This window comes from Lithobates pipiens, unplaced genomic scaffold (genome assembly GCF_037356315.1).
Source record: "Lithobates pipiens isolate NorthernLeopardFrog02 unplaced genomic scaffold, aLitPip1_a1.2 Scaffold_1, whole genome shotgun sequence".
Taxonomy (NCBI): Eukaryota; Metazoa; Chordata; class Amphibia; order Anura; family Ranidae; genus Lithobates; species Lithobates pipiens.
In genome coordinates, this window is record NW_027507685.1 from 202,924,569 (window position 1) to 202,944,227 (window position 19,659).

General features: G+C 40.5%; 1 protein-coding gene across 3 annotated transcripts in view; it reads right to left on the minus strand.

Annotated features, from left to right (window-relative positions):
* Positions 1 to 19,659, minus strand: part of CLIP3 (CAP-Gly domain containing linker protein 3) — a 68,817-nt gene that overhangs the window by 12,793 nt on the left and 36,365 nt on the right. For all 3 annotated transcript variants that reach the window (XR_013274403.1, XM_077480451.1, XM_077480442.1), the window contains exons 5-8: positions 14,959 to 15,120; positions 10,656 to 10,774; positions 8,195 to 8,431; positions 7,228 to 7,363 (exon numbers count right to left, since the gene is read on the minus strand). Coding sequence is in view for 2 of the 3 variants with exons in the window: in XM_077480451.1 (XP_077336577.1) it covers positions 7,228 to 7,363; positions 8,195 to 8,431; positions 10,656 to 10,774; positions 14,959 to 15,120 (654 nt within the window). In the remaining variant the exon portion in view is untranslated. The remainder of the gene's footprint in view (positions 1 to 7,227; positions 7,364 to 8,194; positions 8,432 to 10,655; positions 10,775 to 14,958; positions 15,121 to 19,659) is intronic.

The window sequence follows — 19,659 nt, forward strand, 5'->3', positions numbered from 1 at the left end:
CTTGGTACAATTAGCCTGCCCATACATGGTTTGAATCTCGGCGGGTTCCTGGTGAACCCGCCGAGATTCGAAGCATGTATGGCCTTCCTAAGCTTTCTAAAAGTTTAGAGGTAACTATGTAGTATACACTCACTGGCCACTTTATTAGTTACACCTGTTCAATTTCTTGGTAAGACAAATTGCTAATCAGCCAATAACTCAATGCATTTAGGCATCTAGATGCGGTTAAGACGACTTGCTGAAGTTCAAACCGAGCATCAGAATGGCAAAGAAGGGGATTTAAGTGACTTTGAACATGGCATGGTTTTTGATGCCAGAGGGGCTGGTCTGAGTATTTAAAAAACTGCTGATCCACTCGGATTTTTACACACAATCACCTCTAGAGTTTACAAAGAGTGGTCCGAAAAAGAGAAAATATCCAGTTAGCAGCAGTTGTGTGGAGGGAAATGCCTTGTTGATGTCAGAGAAGAATGGGCAGACTGGTTTGAGATGATAGAAAGACAACAGTAACTCCAATAACCACTCATTACAACCAAGGTATGCCACATCTGTCAGCTAAGAAGAGGATACAGAGGCTACAATTCACACAGGCTCACCAAAATTGGACATTAGAAGATTGTAAAAACATTGCTTGCTTTGATGAGTCTTGATTTCAGCTGCATGATTTCAGCTGCGACATTGAGATGGTCGGGTCAGAATTTGGTGTAAACAACATGAAATTTGGATCCATCCTGCTTATATAAATGGTTCAGGCTGGTGGTGTGATGGTGTGGGGGATATTTTCTTGGCACACTTTGGGCCCCTTAGTACCAATTGAGCATCATTTAAACGCCAAGGCCCGAGTATTGTGGCTGACCATGTCCATCCCTTTATGACTAGAGTGTACCCATCTTCTGATGGCTCCTTCCAGCAGGATAATGTACCATGTCACAAAGCTCAAATCATCTCACCACTGGTTTCTTGAACATGAAAATTAGGTCACTGTACTCCAATGGGCAAAACACTCACCAGATCTCAATCCAATAGATCACCTTTGGGATGTGGTGGAACGGCAGATTCGCATCATGGATGTGCAGCCGACAAATCTGCAGTAACTGCGTGATGATATCATGTCACTATGGACCAAAATCTCTGAGGAATGTTTCCAACACCTTGTTCAATCTGTGCCACGAAGAATGAAGGCAGTTCTAAAGGCAAAAGGGGGTCCAACCCGGTACTAGCAAGGTGTACCTAATTAAGTGGCTGGTAAGTGTATGCCTCTCCCCATTGGGGACAGAGACAGCATTAACAAAACTAATATAAGTCCTTATCCTATCCTATTCCATGCAAAAAAAAAAAAAAGTTATTGCTTTAGACATAGTTCCCAACTGTCCCTGATTTCGAGGGACTGTCCCTGATTTGGAGCAATGTCCCTCTTTCCTCCTCATTTGTCCCTCATTTTATTCTGATCTATATAGTTGTATATAAAATGCACTTTTTGTCTTTCAAAAAAGTGTTTCCCAGTGCTAAACCTTTCATCCAAATTCTAAATTGCTGCATTTGTAAATTTTAAAAGCCAATATGAAGGAATCGTAGTGGTAAAAAAAAAACCCTTGTTGATTTAATTAACCTTTTGTTTTGGTTAATCCTCCTTTAAAGGGGTGTGGCAGTGGGTGTGTCCTATGCCTACATATGTTTGCAGGTAGGTGTCCCTCATTCTCATCTCAAAATGTTGGGAGGTATGGCTTTATATATGGTTTAATGGACTGTTCTAAACTGTAATCATTCCAGCACAGAGTTTTGTATGAGATTTATATGTTCCTGTGAAATGTGATCATAAATCCTTCAAAGCAGCTTTTGCATCATCAATACTCGTAGAAACATAAACTAGGACAATGGCTTTATTGTTGATTCTAACATATTCAAAACCTTCATAACGATATAATACAGCATCACCACCCTCTAGGCAAACTACATGTCATGAATGTCAAACAATAATCAAAGATAAAAAAGGAAAATGCATGCTAAAAAGTCACAGCAGCAGGAAGACTGCATTACATTAGACTAAAATTAAACACAAAAGACTACTAGAATACCATATCCAATTTAGAAACACGGGGTTAATTTATTACAAAATGACAAAACCCTTATAAATATACAACTAATGAATACCATATCATGATTTGACCCCATTAAAAACAAATATTCCCCCAAAATAGCACTAAACACTCCCTACCCCAATAAGGTAAAGAAGATTCAGACTGTAGCTTTGTTTTCCAAAAGTAATAGTGGAGTTTTGTAACAGGTTAGTCATCAAGTTTGGAGTTTAATTTTTAATTTCGTTTTAATATAATTTTTTTGGGCAAACGTAAAGCTGAATTCTGGGGGTAAAAAAATAAATAAAACGTTATCCTTGCAGTGGGTTGCCCATTACAGTTCAAGGGTTAATAGATTGATTTGCCTAGGGGGATGACCAATTTTCACCCTTACTGTAGATTAGTGGGTAGCACTCCTGCCTTGCAGTCCTCAGTTTATCTACATGGAGTTTGCATGTTCTCTCTGTGCTTTTGTGGGTTTCCTTCAGGTACTCTGGTTTCCTCCCACAAGCCAAAGACATGCTGGTAGGTTAATTGGCTCCTGTCTAAATTGTCCCTAGTATGTGTATGTATGAATGTGAGTTACGGACATTAGATTGTAAACTTCTTGAGGGCGGGGACGGATGTGAATATACAATATGGAAAGTGCTGTATCAATTGTCAGCACTATACCAATACCTGGAATAAATAATACAATATTACTCAATCCAGCCAGCTTCCTCCTTTCTGTAAAAACCACCCCCTTCACTGCCCAACCAGTCACAGCTCCCTGACATCACCCTGTACAGTGTGGCACCAGCAGCCCTGCATTGTATGGGATGTCACCAAGGGCTAGCACGTACCTCTGGAAGGCAGAGAGTGCCTGCTTTCAGGGGAGTGAGATATAACGTAGATATATCACCATATTCATCAACCCTTAGCCCTTGTAAACACTGTATAGGCTCTATAGTATTTAGATAAGTCCACGGTCCACTCATACCCACCCAGACCAGTATTATCACAGCAGGACATTTCTAGTACAGGCCAGCATTCTTAGCTCTTGTACACATGTTCGGACATTCCGACAACCAAATCCGTCGGATTTTGTCCGACGGATTTTGTCCGAAACTGTTGCATGCACACGGTCGGACAAAGTTGTCAGAAAATACAATCGTACTTAACGTGATGATGTTATTTCGTTAGGACGGGACTACGTTCAGGCTAGTAGCCAATAGCTTTGGTCTAGGAATTTGATCTGAGCATGCGTGGCACTTTGTCCGATCGGAATTCTCTACACACAATCGGACAAAGTCCGATCGGATCATGTTGTCGGAAAATTTTATAGCCCAGCTGGAAAACTTGGTCCGTCGGATACTCCGAAGGAAACAGTCCGATGGAGCCCACACACTGTCGGATTATCCGACAACATGGTCCTATGGGACATTGTCCATCGGAATGTCCGACCGTGTGTACAAGGGCTTAGGCAAAACAGATAACCCTTTCAGTGTGGAGGGGGACCCACTACAAGGGTAAAGGTTTTTACTTCCCAGAATTCACCTTTAACCTATTAAAGACGCAATCATCTGGAGCTGGATAGGTTCCTTCCACAGAATTGTATAATGCTTGAGGATGGAATCTAACAGTTTTAGAAAACTATAGATGGAAAAGTTTCCCCGTGGGGTTTTGTATTGCAGCCCAAAAATTGGACTAAAGGTATTTTGCAGGTCCCAGCTGTGTGGCTCTTATTCCCGGCCCCTGGGTGGTTGCGGGTTATCTCTGTCCTGGCCTCTCATGGGCCTCGCGGCAGGCAGGAGGGATAACGGCACCAGTTGCTGTCTTGTCCCCCGCATTTTTTGTGTTCCCACAGGTGGTCCTTCTCCATTCTGTCCACCAGAGGGAGCACATCCCTGCTGGCGGTGTCCTGAGATTACTCCGCGCGTCCATTGGCGTGCCACACATGTGCGATTCTCCCTTGCCCTGCGCGGTGCTTCATGATGTCACGCGTATTGCGGCAGAAGTGACGGCAGCGATCGGCAGGACTTCCACTTCCAGGACACCGGAAAGACCACGTGGAGACTGCCGATTGTTTCCGATTGTTGTTTCTTTCTTTTCACTTCTCTTTCTCCACACTTTCCGTTTATTCACCTTCCTCCGACCCACACATTTGCGATCATCCTTTCACCTTCACTCTCACCTTTCACACCGTTACTACACTTATATATAGCTCAAGATCAATAATTGTCTATTTTTATTACCATTATTATGTAATCCCATAGTGGCTCAGGGGGTGCTTTTGGTCTCACTCTTGGTTCCTGGACCCCTCTTTGCCCTCTCTCCAGGGCATGGGCTTCAAACGTGATCTCTCGTGGGCCTATTTGACTGGTCTTCGCCCCTTCCTCGGTACAGTGGAATCCCTTGCCACGCCGCCTGGATTTCTTAGCAACCCTAAAGCACAGCACTTTGGAGGCCATCTTTACAGCAGTTTTTTGGTAAATATGGTTGTATTCTGGCAATACATTTGTTGATTTTAGATATATATTGTTGTTCAAATGTATGTTCTCTCCTATTATATTCTTTTGTGGAGTTCTTGTACTCCTTTTCCCCCCAGAAGAAGACCTCTACTACTAATGTTTGAAAGGTGACTGGGTTTTTAGTATGATTATATATGTTTTAGGTACACTTATGTCTGTATTACTGTAATGTATATACAATGGCTTCAGTCACTGAGCTCATGTTTTAACACAATCTATATTGTATGATATTTATTCAATAAAAAATATTTTTTTCTACCTTTATTCTAATTTTTTGACTGCAATACAAAACCACATAGGGAAGCCTTTCCTTCTATATTATCTCTGTTTATCTTGCTCCTTCAGTGAGGCCTCCCACAACAGCGATACCTGATAACGCTAACAATAGCCATTTAGGTCTAGGGGCCAGGAAAAGCAGTTTTACTAACCCAATCCCCCATTTCCCCAACAGATGAATAGATTACCCTCTTCTATGATCTGGCAGAGGACTGTTTCCCCAATCTCCCCTTGTCCAGTGCAGAGCCAGGGGCTTGCATTGGTCTTGATGATGTCAGGAGCATCTGACCACCGGAGTATATGGCGGAAGGGCCTGCAGGAGTGAAGGATCAATTAAGTCTTCCCATCTCCTACACCTTAACGAGTATTCAACCCTTGCAGAATGGGGGGGGGGTTACTTTCTCTGAAGTTCAGCTTTAAAAAGGCATTGAACTTAAATTTTGGAAAACTGCTGACAGATGGGGTTTTTATAACAGAAGGGCATGCGCAGCTCAGACCACATTTACAGCACCAGCTGTGTTCCTTAGAATGCATTAACCACTTTCAGACCGGACCAATTTGCTGGTCAAAGACCAGACCACTTTTTGCGATTCGGCACTGCGTCGCTTTAACTGACAATTGCGCGGTCGTGCGACGTGGCTCCCAAACAAAATTAGTGTCCTTTTTTTCCCACAAATAGAGCTTTCTTTTGGTGGTATTTGATCACCCCTGCGGTTTTTATTTTTTGCGCTATAAACAAAAATAGAGCGATAATTTTGAAAAAAACGCATTATTTTTTACTTTTTGTAATAATAAATATCCCCAAAAATATATAAAAAAACATTTTTTTCCCTCAGTTTAGGCCGATACGTATTCTTCTACATATTTTTGGTAAAAAAAATCGCAATAAGCGATTATTGATTGGTTTGCGCAAAAGTTATAGCGTTTACAAAATAGGGATAGTTTTATAGCATTTTTATTAATAATTTTTTATCATTTTTTTTTTACTAGTAATGGCGGCGATCTGCGATTTTTATTGTGACTGCGACATTGTGGGGGACCCATCGGACATTTTTGACACATTTTTGACACATTTTTGGGACCATTGTCATTTATACAGTAATCACTGCTATATAAATGCAGTGATTCCTGTGTAAATGACACTGGCAGTGAAAGGGTTAACCAGTGGGTGGCAGTGTAGGGGTTAAGTGTTCCTAGGGGTGTGTTACTAACTGTGGGGGGGTTGGGCTTTCATTTAGTGTACACTGATCTCTGCTCCAATCACATGGAGCAGAGATCAGCGTCACTAGTTGCTAGGCAGAATGGAAAAATGTTGTTTATACAGCATTTCCTCCATTCGGCCGCTCCGTGAGACGATCGCGGGGATGCCCGCTGCGATCGAGTCCGCGGGTCCCGCGACCGGACTCACGGGGGTCCCGACCAGCGCGGGAGCGCGCCGCCGGCGGCGCGCTCCCGATGGCACGGCGGCAACGAATATTGGACGTACATGTATGCCAATATGCCTGCCCGTGCCATTCTGTCGACGTACATCGTCGTGCGCTGGTCGGGAAGTGGTTAAGTAAAAAAAACCTTCAGCTTTTAGAACCACTTTAACCTAATTATTGCAAACTGTTCTCCCAGCTCTTCCTTGTTAGTAGCACTTACTTTGCCATCTTTTTGTTGCCCTATCTCAACTTTTTTGAGATGTGTTGCTGAAATCAATTTCATAATTACCCATTTTTTTTATTTAAAAATTTGATATGTTTACTATTTTGTAATGGGAATAAAATACGGGTTTATGAGATTTGCAAATCATTGAATTCTCTTTTTATGTAGATTTTACACAGTACCCCAATTGCATGTTACATGTACAGTACAATTTTGGGTGAGAATCACTCTATAAGGCTCTGATATTATAACTCTATATAAAGTAATTTACAGAACAATTGGGCTGACCATATGGACAAAGTGTTTTGTGATTAGAAAGAATGCTTACACAGTAGATCTGTTTTACCGGTTGAAGTAATCTACCTTGAGAACAGTGACACCTACAGGATGAACACTGACAGCAAACAAGCGTGAGTAGGCAAGTGTATTAAGAAAATGTAAGTTTAGAGAAAAGTATAATTTACTTTTTACCTGTGATATTGTTTTTTTTCTGTTTTTTTGGGGGGGTTTTATACTAAAAAATAATGAATATTTTTTAGTAGCTTTCAGTAAAAACAGTGATAATATTATAAAAGATTATTTCATAAGATGCCAACCAAAACTAAGAAGTTTTTTTGTCTGGAGTTAGTTTTTTTTTTAAATGCAAAGACATCTTGATATATTAATGCAAAGAGACAAAGGAATATGTAATACTGTAAAAAAAATGAATGATCACTCACCATGTTTGGGGGGACAAATAAAATAGCGAATGCCTCCCACACTGCCATCATTCTTTCCCTCTGGTTCATCCAGCTCGACTCCCACCCACTGACCACTGGCAAACTCGGTGGTGCCACAAAAGCGCAATGTGGCAGCCTGCAAAAAAGTGGCATGAAGAAAGACAGTATAAAAAATATTCTTATTATCATGCCTATTATTAACAGTGTAATCTCCTTGTTTTTGTTGTCTCTTGGGGTAGACATCCTCATGTGGGTTTGTTTTATACAGGTAGGGAGAGTCTGCTTAGCAAGTAGGTTTTTAAATGGCCACAACCAGCCTTTTCCAGCTTCAAAAAAAGTTCCAGCATTTGATAACTGAGCTTTTCCACAGCAATAACACATAACTGATAAAAATAAATCCAGCTCTTACCGTACTATACTTAAAATGAACTTTCTTATCAGGGAAATGGAGCTTGTTTCCATATCAAACACAGTGTCCCTCTGTAGACCATTATGCTCAGACTTCCACAAGAGTTTCAGGAGTGAGAGGTGTAATGGCAGATACTTTCTCTATCAAGAACAATCATAGCAGTGGCATCATTGCACTTGACTACCAAGGTTTCAAAGGTACATATGGCACCCTTCCCAAGCCAAACTGGCTTTTGTAATGCTTCTGTCCCAAATATATATTTGTATTCTATTACACTAAAAATATACATGTATTGTCTAGAATTCTAAATTCTGTTTTGGAGTTAATCTCCACCTTGGAAGCTCCATCCTCAATAGCCACCCCTCAACGACGCCTATGAGTTCAACCAACCAGCAGTTTCTTGTAATGACACTTAAAATCTACTTACCAATACAAATACTATGTATCTAATATACTCTACTATCTTAACAACTCATGAAACTATCCCATTACAGCCAACCATTTGCACTGAGAGCAAACTGCACAAACTTATTATTGAATAAAAAGTTTAGCTGTTACCTTCTCTGCATCAATCAGTACTCTGTCCCCCAGCTTCAGTCCTATAGATGCCAGCATCAGGTTCCCGGGGATGTTGTCATAGTTGGGTAGCGTAACCTTGGGAAGATTACAAGTTAAGGGCACCGCATCCAAAAGCAGCTGCCTCAGTTCCTTGGCAATCATGGCAGATTCGGCTTTATCTAAGCCCATATCCATGGGGTCAGGAACCACATCTCCTGGGACTTGGCCCTTGCTGTTCTGTATAGGGTAAGGGAGAGAAATGTCATATTTCTATAGAATATCAAATACTGATAGAATTTTTTTTCATGCCATATTGTTCAAGCTAATTCCCTATAGTGTAAATATCTTGGATTTTCCTGTAAATGTTGTGCTTGGTTTTACCCTCTCCTACCTCCTGAGCCTCCATGACGGGTTGTAAACATGACTGGTAGCCTCACTGATTCATTGGAAGCCTTGGGAGAGGGTGGAGCCAAGCTTGACTTAACAGGCTTTACATATAATTTCAGCTGCTGATACCGTTGGGCCATTTTGTTTTTATTGAAAGTAAGCAATTTTAGTTTTTTTTATTTGAATTTCCTTCCTCAGGTTTCCCTTAAAGTATATTTAAAGCCTATTTTTTTAATTTTGGATAGAGTAGGGGAGGATTAAAACCACTGTCAGTAATTAGGGAGATTTCTCTTCCTGTTTCCCTTAACAGGAAGTGAGACAATATCTTTCCAGTGTGAGGGTATCTGGAAGACGTTGGAAGACATTGGAAGACGTCCCCTCTAGTCCTGTGGCACTCGCAATTTTGGGCTTATCCCTACTTTAATTTCCAGCAACACTGGTGATTAGGACAGTTAGAGAGAGAGAGAATCTCCCTAAAGACAGACAAGATAACTTGACAGAGGTTCTAACCCATCACTACTTTATCTAATCCAAGCTACGTTTTGCTTTTAGGTATATTTTAAGCAATAAGTTAATGGAGTGTGTTGAGATAAATACACATTTTGTGTGTGATAAGTATGATAAGTATATATAAGCAATGATGTCTTCAGGGTACAGCCTGTCCACCGAAGATGTCATTGCTGACGAAAAACGTAGGGCGTGGCCTGTTTACGACATCATCATGGACGATCTGCCGATTGCTAACAGCGTTTTTCCTATGTGAGCTATCAGCCTGCTGTTTTATCCCTGTTGTATCAGATTGGTACTGTCCTGGAGTACCGTGAATTTTGGAATAAATGGTGAGAGTATATAAAATGTGCTTCTCTATGGAAGTTTATACTGTATCTTTACCCTTCGGTGTTATATTGCAACATGCTGCTAAGTGGCAATCGTCTCTCCACTGGATGCCAGTCCTTGAAATTTACCATACACGAGTTTGACCATTATAATTTGTGGTCCAACCTTTCTGGTAAGAGGTGCCTGTCAACTGCTACTATCTGGTGGTGGATTCCACTTTTTTCATAAGCACTTACTGCACCTTTCGAGGGAATGTGGTTTTTGGACATATTATGAAGGGATTTATGGTATCTACACCTAAATGGACTGTTTTTGCACTTTTAAGTTAATGAACTTTGCCTTTTGTGAATTTCTGAGTGTGTATAGGCCCAATATACATTATATGCACTATCTGCACTTTATATGTGGTTATTTATTTTAAACTGCCTTTTGGCACATTTTCACTTATAATATTAGCGCTGCTTTTTTTGGTATTATAAACCCAGAAACTAAAATGCAATATATTTCAGGTTTTCAGTCCTTAGATGTAAATGGCTGCATTCATTTCCTTTTTTCAGGCCAAGAACATTTATGCAAGTACAAGACACAACTGTTGATCTTGCCAGAAATGTAGTGTCCTTGTCACTTTCTGGGAGTTAAAAGGACAGCTAAAACAATGTTACCTCTCTTTTGTAAACTACTAGTCCCATCAATCCACCATCTAATGTAGACGAACAAAGACAGACATGTTTGAAGTCCAGCCCCTGTAACAACCATGGCTGCCTCCATGGATACATTGGAAAAGTGAGCATAGACATGAATGAACGGGAAGTGTATTAGTCATAAGATTAGAAAGTGAAATGAATAGAAAAGGCTTGGAAAAAGCAAATGAATGCAGGCACCTCGTCTAAGGACTGGTAAGTTGCAATATATTACATTTATATTTTGAGGTTTAGATACACTTTACAAACAAGCCAATTTTCCAAATAGCAAAATTAATATAATGCATATAACAGCAGAATAAGATTTAATAGCCTTGGTAAGGCTCAAGCAATGTACAGAGGGCAGCAACCCAAAGCAAAAAAATTGAAATAACACTTTATTGCTTTGATGACACAAAAATAATGAATACTGAATATTGAAAGTTTTAGTATTATCTTGAACGTTGTGGCTTTCAATGTTATTTAAGGAGGTTTCTTTGGACTACAATGCCATGTGACCGATATATGGAAGATATATATTAGAGGATGTTTCTCACCCTGACAGATGGGTTGCCGCCATGTTCCAGCAGACACTTGACAGCTCCCAGGCAAAGATTAGAGGCGGCAATGTGCAAAGCGGTACCATGGTTAAAATCACTGCAGGTGGAATTTAGCACTAAGAGATAGATAGAAAAAATTAAATACATTTAAGTTAGATTCGATATTTAAATATAAACACCTGTTCTTTAAATACAAAGGTATCATTTTCATGACATGACAAAAGTACACAGTCCTAGCGTTTTCAAGAAAATATATAGGGGTTTTGTGCATACTTTCTTTTCCTATTTATTATGGTCAGGACTAAAGAAAATATATATTATTTTTTTAGCCAGGCAAATAAAAAATATTGCATGGTAAAATTCTGCAGTCTTACACACAGCCAGCAGATGGCACTGTAGTCTGTATTTCAAATATTGAGCTATTTCAGCTTTCAGCTATGCTAATAGAAGCTACTGTGTGTATATGTGTGTATATATATATATATATATATATATATATATATATATATATATACACAGTATCTCACAAAAGTGAGTACACCCCTGACATTTTTGTAAATATTTTATTATGTCTGTATAAATTACACTTTGCTACAATGTAAAGTAGTGAGTGTACAGCTTGCATAACAGTGTAAATTAGCTGTCCCCTCAAAATAGCTCAACACATAGCTATTAATGTCTAAACTGCTGGCAACAAAAGTGAGTACACCCCTAAGTGAAAATGTCCAAATTGGGCCCAAAGTGTCAATATTTTGTGTGGCCACCATTATTATCCAGCACTGCCTTAACCCTCATCGGGCATGGAGTTCACCAAAGCTTCACAGGTTGCCACTGGAGTCTTTTTCCACTCCTCCATAACAACATCACTGAGTTATTGGATGTTAGAGAACTTGCGCTCCTGCATCATCCATTTGCGCATGCCCCACAGACGCTCAATAGGGTTTAGGTCTGAAGACATTCTTGGCCAGTCCATCACCTTTACCCTCAGCTTCTTTAGCAAGGCAGTGGTAATCTTGGAGGTGTGTTTGGGGTCGTTATCATGTTGGAATACTGCCTGGGGCACGGTCTCTGAAAGGAGGGGATCATGCTCTGCCACAGCACATGTTGCCATTCAAGGTTCCCTCAATGGACTGTAGCTCCCCAGTGCTGGCAGCCCCAGACCATGACACTCCCACCACCATGCTTGACTGTAGGCAAGACACACTTGTATTTTTACTCCTCACATGGTTGCCGTAATCCATGTCCTTAGTCTGCTTGTCTTCAGTGAATTGTTTGTGGGCTCTCTTGTGCATCATCTTTAGAAGAGGCTTCCTTCTGGGATGACAAGCATGCAGACTAGTTTGATGCAATGTACGGCGTATGGTCAGAGCACTGACACCCCTTCAACATCTGCAGCAATGCTGGCAGCACTCATATGTCTATTTTCCAAAGACAACCTTTGGATATGACGCTGAGCACGTGCACTCAACTTCTTTGGTCGACCATGGCGAGGCCTGTTCTGAGTGCAACCTGTCCTGTTAAACTGCTGTATGGTCTTGGCGACCATGCTGCAGCTCACTTTCAGGGTCTTGTCAATCTTCTTATAGCTAGGTCATCTTTATGTAAAGCAACAATTTATTTTTTCAGATCCTCAGAGAGTTCTTTGCCATGAGGTGTGATGTTGAACTTCCAGTGACCAGTATGAGAGAGTGAGAGCGATAACACCAATTTTAACACACCTGCTCCCAATTCACACCTGAGACCTGGTAATACTAATGTGTCACATGACACTGGGGAGAGAAATGGCTAATTGGGTCCAATTTTAACATTTTCACTTAGGGGTGTACTCACTTTTGTTGCCTGCAGTTTAGACATTAATGGCTGTGTGTTGAGTTATTTTGAGGGGACAGCAAATTTACATTGTTCTACAAGCTGTGCACTCACTACATTACATTATAGCAAAGTGTAATTTCTTCAGTCTTGTCATATGAAAAGATATAATTAAATATATACAAAAATGTGAGGGTGTACTCACCTTTGTCAGGTACTGTATATTTTTGTTTTTGTATTCTTAAATAAAAATACATATATATATATATATACATATATAAAAAACAAAAATAAAATGGTTTAACTGAAAGAAGAACTATAATAAAAATTACCCAACATGATTATTGTTTTTCTTTTTATATTTATATGTAGATTATTTTATGATAAACCACAAGAAATACAAAAATACACATTTTTTAAATCAAACTATTATTATTATTATTATTATTATTATTATTATTATTATTATTATTATATACAATATTCAAAACCTGTGCCAAGCTGAAAACTCAGTAGCACTGGAGTTTTTACATTAATATTATTTAAAGCAGATAAACTGCATCTGAGCACCACAAACCAAAAACACTATTTCATTAGTTTTTAATATTTAAAGCAAACTCACCCATCCATACATGTCTCTATGCTTTATTTTGCTGAGAAATCACTTTGAAAAACATCCCCTAGCATTTCTGGCTGCTGCCATCTTGAGTAAGGGCAGATGATTCATGTAGCATTTACTTGCTAAAATCCATCTGCCCTCAGTTAGGGCATGCAGGCAGGAGGGTGTGCTTAGCTGAGAAAACCCCTCCTCCCCTCCTGAAGACTTGCGAGATGTATGGCATTGTTTGCCTGGGCCTGAAAACCAGGAATTAACTTAAGAAATGTTAAAAAAAAAAGTTTCTCAATAACGGCTTCCCTAAGAGTTTGGTTGTCTATCCCTCAAGTGTCAAAAGGTGTACCCCACAACATGTATTACGATATATACCAAGCCATCTCACTCATACTCCCAGACCTCCAATTAAACTCATGGATTGATGCAGGCATTCAAACCATTGGAAACCTCTTCAAGGGGTCCTACTTGATATCATTTGAACAACTTCAAACCAAATTTGGTCTTTCACCAAGAACTTTCTACATTTATCTCAGGATCAGGTCTCTACTCAACAAGGTATCCTGGATTAAACAAGAAAAGACTCTCCGGCACTAAAATATCTCAACTCAAATAAAGATTCCCCCAAGGGTATCTCATATTTTTACGATCTACTCTCTCAAACGGCAGAGAAATCCACTCAGATACAAATTTCACAATGGGCTACGCACATCCCAGCTGCCCCACCACCACTGCAATGGTACAGAGCGCTATCATTGCCTTCAAAACTCTCCCACTGCACTTCGCACTGGGAATCCCTACGAAAGCTGTTCCAATGCTGGTACTACACCACCAGCAGAATTGCCATAATCGACCCCAATACGTCTCATCTTTGCTGGAGAAATTGTGGCTTGCCAGGAACTCTTCTCCACATTTGGTGGGAATGCCCAGCTCTCAAAGAATTTTGGAACCAAACACTAAAATTACTTCAATCAAGCGTCCCCGCAGCAAACAACCTATCTGCTGTGGATCTCCTTCTGGGTCTGATGATCCCCACGTGGCCCAGAGAATTCCAAACCCATGGCTACCCACATCCTTATTGCCACAAGACTTACACTAGCAAGAAAATGGAAAAAAATTCTCCCTCCTAACACTCAAGAAGTAATCACAATATTAAACAGTAACTTCAAACTGGAACATGGCTTCGCCAAAACCCAACTAACCACTGAAAAGTTTTACAGAAATTGGGAACTATGGGTCAATGACTCCAGATGTATACAGCTGGACTGACTCTCCATTCATAAAGGACTCACAATATCCTGTAAGTCCCCATCTCACCCCTCAAGAACAAGTAGGCATCATGCACACCTCCGCATCGTGGACATAGTAGCAACAAGTAGTAGATTAAACAACATGTGTTATAGCCTACCGGTTCTAATCCCCGTAGACATTAAGGTTAAATTTTAAAGTTAAATTTAAAGCTTATAAAGAACTTGCTACCACCTATGCAAGTCAATGCACATACAGATTATAGCCTGGCTATTCGCAATCTTGCAAAAGATATACCTGAATATCATAGATATGCTCCATGATGTACACTGTCTGTGAGAATGCGTCACTGTACTCGTTATGTTACTTTCTGTACCTTTTGAAAATTTAATAAACGTTGAAGTATAAAAAAAATAAAAAATAAAAAGTTTAAAGCAAGTAAATATGATATACTTTCCTATCTATTTACTAATGCTGACAGCATAAGGATTACAATAGTCAAGTGTTGATTGAGAGGGTGGAGTTCTGCTTTAGTGCAATGCTCCTACCTATACTTTAACACATTTTCTTGGAGAGTCGTATTCCCACCTCTGTACCACTAATCAGACACCCCACCTAACTCTATTCCCTCACCTTTAGGTTTTGATGCTTTCAGGAGGATGCGTAGAAGTTCTGGGACATCGAAGTAGGCAGCATAGTGTAGGGCATTCATGTTAGTCCATCGGCTACGCAGAGTTACGTCAGCCCCCAGCTGAAGAAGCTGATTGGTTAGTCGAACAGCAGCTGCTGGGTCTCCTTTAAAAGTCAAAGTTACGGTGAAATCAGTAGAGATAAACACGTGATATGACCCTTAAACCTTTATACATTTTTATATCAGTGATCAAATGATCTTAAAAGTTTATAGTTTCAAGTTTTACTTTTAATTAAATAGTTTTATTGCCATCCTTTACTAAATACATAACGAACTGTCTACATATAAAAGAATCCTGGGCAGAGAAGAATTTTTTTTTCCCATGGTAATAGAAAACCCTTAAGCCGCGTACACACGGGCGGATTGTATGGCCTACTTAGTCCGTCATACAATCCGACGGACAGTCCATCATACTTTCGAATGAATGGACTTGACCACACACGGATGCACAAACAGTCCGTCGAAAGCTTACGCGATGACGTGTACAGCACGTACGATGGGACTAGAAATAGGAAGTCCAATACACAGCAATGCACCCTTCCGCCGTGTAAATCCTTTCTGAACATGCGCCATTCTTAGTCCGTCGAACTAGCCTACCGACGAGCGGATTGTCCGCTGAAACCAAAGTATGACGGACAGTATTACGGAAATTCCGAAATACTTAGTACGCCAGACTGCACGCTGAAAAAGTCCGCTGAAGCCCACACACGAGCGGACTGTCCGCTGAAATGTGTTTCGACGGACTAAGTTGGCCATACAGTCCGCCCGTGTGTACGCGGCTTTAGTCAGAAATCAGGAATAGTTAAAACATAGGGAAAAAAATCAAAAGGCTGTTTAAAAAAAATTATAGCAAACAAAAGAATAATATAGCATTTACAATTACTACATGACCTGTATTATAATTAAATGTTTTGAAAAATGACCTTTCCTTTTCAGTCTAATTTTTTGTAAAATCCAATGCAATATGGCAACCTGTATGCATTCTGTACATTATTGGTGTATTATGGGTTATATTATGCCTCCAAAAATTGAAATTCCTGCTTGTGTGATTAGCTCACTGATTTAACCAGACATCTGCACTATGATACAAGTCAGATTGTAGCCATCCTCTGCAACAGAAATCCGATTTTTGGTTAAATACTCTCTGAAGCCCCATACACACTATCAGATTTTCTGCTGATTTTTTCCTTCAGATTTACCAAAACCACATAATATGAGGTCAAACCTTAGGAGTTTCAATGTGTAAGCAATCAGGCAGGCCCTTGCACTACATGATTTTGGTAAATTTGAAGCCAAAAATCAGCAGAAAATCTGATAGTGTGTATGGGGCTTAAGGGTTGATTGCTTCTATAGGGATGCAGACCCTGCAACCTTTCTAATCAGAGCACCGAGAGTGCACCAGCTGAATAAAAACACAGTCCCTCCTATTCAGAGTTAGTGAACACAGGACATGGTGAAATAAACAGCTTAAAATTCCAGCAATGTACATTGATCACCCAGAGAGATTGTCTTTTTCTTTACAAAAGTTGAGTTGAGAGGTATCTTGATATAGCACGTTCTTCCCCCGAAGGGTCCCGACGCGCTTGACTAGGGCCAATTCAGACTGGAGCCAATTAACTTAGAAGCATGTCTTTAGAGTGTGGGAGGAAACTGAAGTACCCGAAGGAAACCCACGCAGGCACAGGGAGAACATGCAAACTCCAGGCAGATGGTGTCATGGTCCGGAGCCAGCGACCCTTTTGCTGCTAGGTGAAAGTGCTAACCACTACACCACTGTGCTGCCCTAGTGGAGTTACAATTTAGGGCACACTACTTATCCCCACAGAACTGACATTACAGTTAAAGGCAGATTTTAAACCGGTTATATACCCATTTTTTTTACTTTGACCTACAGGCAAGCCTATAATAAGGCTTACCTGTAGGTAAAAAGAACCTGTACGGTTTAGGAGATATTGCCCTTGCATGTAGCCGTTGACTTCAGCGGCGCATGCACTCTTAATTTTCCAGCTGAAAGGTCCAGCAGACGCCGGACCTTGCCGTAAAATAGTCTCCCACACGCATGCGCCAGAGCCGCGATACCTGGAAGACACCCTGAGGGAAAATGTCAGATCCCTCGGCGTGGAGTGAGATCACCTGCCTACGCCTCGTTCTAAGGTAAGTATTTCATAATGAGCTAGTATGCGGTGCATACTAGCTCATTATGCCTTTTGCCTTACAGGTTTAAAAAAAAAAAGAAATCTGTGGGTTTACTACAACTTTAATCAACGTCTTTCTCCAACATGAGACTCCTACATAAACCAATGGAGCCACTAAAGTGCTTACATTAATAAATATATACCACGCCATTCATAGAGGCTTATCAGACTTTACTGAAACAAAAGGGAACATGCATTATTTAGATAAAAAAAGGAATTTTATTACAAAATAATTGCTAGAATCACATATACAGTAGACCCATTATAGCTCATAAAAATAATGCATATACATGCCACTGAGAAAAATGTATTAATACCAGCTGCAGTGTAACCCCTGCAAATACATTTTTTTTTCTCATATAAATTTGCTTTTGCTCATAACACCATAGATAGGTTTGTGGAGGCAGGTCCTCATGGGTCAATGTGTTTCTCTGTATGCATTATTTTTGTCTGTGACATATATAGGCATTAGGGTTGACTTACTAAAGGCAAATTGACTGTGCAAGAGCAGTTGCTCCAGAGCTTAGTAAATTAGGGGATGATCCACTGACTTCCATCATCCAATCATGTGGAAGCAAAAATGCTGTTTTTTTTTTCTTTGCCTTGCATATGATTGGGTATTCTTTGCATGGTTGAAGCTTTACCTAATTTACTAAGCTTAGGAGGAAAGTGCACAGTACAGTTGCCTTTAGTAAATAAATCCCTTCTTTTTATGACCTATAATAAGTCTATATGTGATTGTAGAAATTTATTTTGCAATAAAATGTATTTTATCTACATAATGCATGTTCCTTTTTGTGTAAGTAAAGTCCAATAAGATTCTATGAGTGGTTTAACTTTGGACTACTGCAGCAAAATGTGCCGTCACAAGATGCTTCCGATAATTAAATAAATGAAAGAGACATTTCTATAATATAATGTCTGCAGCTGGTGGTCAGTGCTGGGGACCCCAATATATACATATATATATATATATATATATATATATATATATATATATGTATTTATGGTTGAAGCTCTTCAACTGAGACATAAACACTCCACAAGACTTACAACATCACATAGACTTGAGGTATGCCCTGGTCTGCTGGCCGGTATGCCAAAAAAGGGGGCATACCCAAGATAAGTAATGGATGATTGTGGAGAGAAATGTGCTGAGAAGTGCCCTGAAAAAGGGGAATGGGAAGGTATCGCTCACCAGAACCGACAAAGACCACAGGTGAGTGGTCTGCTTATGTACCCCCCCCCCGGGCTCCTCCAATAAATCCAGGTCACCATACTGGCCTTCTTATTTATGGTTTAAGTCCTTCAACCAAGACAGATATGAACCAAATAAATACGCCACAATACTTACAACATAACATAAACCTGAGGTGTGCCCTGGTCTGCTGGCCGGTATGCCAAAAAGGGGAGCAAAAATATTTGAATAGGGAAGTAACTCTTTATTGGTCGTGTGACATTTATTGAGCAAGCTTGGTGAAGGCTTGCGACATTTCTACCTGAGGGTTCGGAATGTATCAAGCGAATCAGGCGGATTTCCACCTGCTCAACTTCTTAATGAGGAAGAAGAAACTGGCGCATAGGTGTAATATTCAATAAACAGTCCAGCCAGCTTAAAAGAAACCCAATGTCTCTTTGAAAGACACAATGGGATGGGAGGCAGTCCTTGGGTTGCACAGTGCTGTGATAAATTAAATGTATACTGGGATGGTGTAGAGGGATCACCTGTGGCTGCTGTCCTCAGAGTTGTGATGGCTCTGTATGATCAAAGAGAGTAAGAGAGAGAGAGAAGGACGCACCAACCTAAGTGCAGTATCCCAAAAGTTTTTAATACATAGGTGGATTAAGAATACTTACAGTAGAAATAAAAAAAATAAGCTCATCTGTCAGTGGATCTCCAGGGCTGTACTCCAGGTGGCTGTCATGGAGCTTGTCATCAATGTAGTTGATATTGTCCGATCGCTCTGTGTAGGAAGCAGGGTGGCAATGTCTGCAGCCTCGAGGGAAAAGGAAGTCGCACTCTGGCTACGTGGAATGTCCCGCAGCTATGACGTCACAAGCGGGGACAGGAGATTTCTGGCACTCCCATTTGCCAGCTATCTTCTGTCCCTGCTTGTGACATCATAGCCCCTCCAGGCTGACAGATGAGCTTATTCAAATTTTTTCTCCTGTAAGTGTTCTTAATCCACCTATGGTCTATGGTCCATGGTTGACATGCCCCTGAAGATGGCACTTGTGATGGGTAAGCGTTTTCAGTTGGCTACGAGCTGATGCTTGTGGATTCCGCGTAGAATGGATTTGACTGTATGGGCTGCGAATAAGGATGGTTTTCCTAGGGGTCCTGTAGAAATGCTGGACGCCGGCTAAGTATAGCCTGATGGTGTTATAAGGTAGAGTCAGCTGCATGTGGCAATACGATGTGAAGGCTAGGATGTGCTTGAAGCGGAG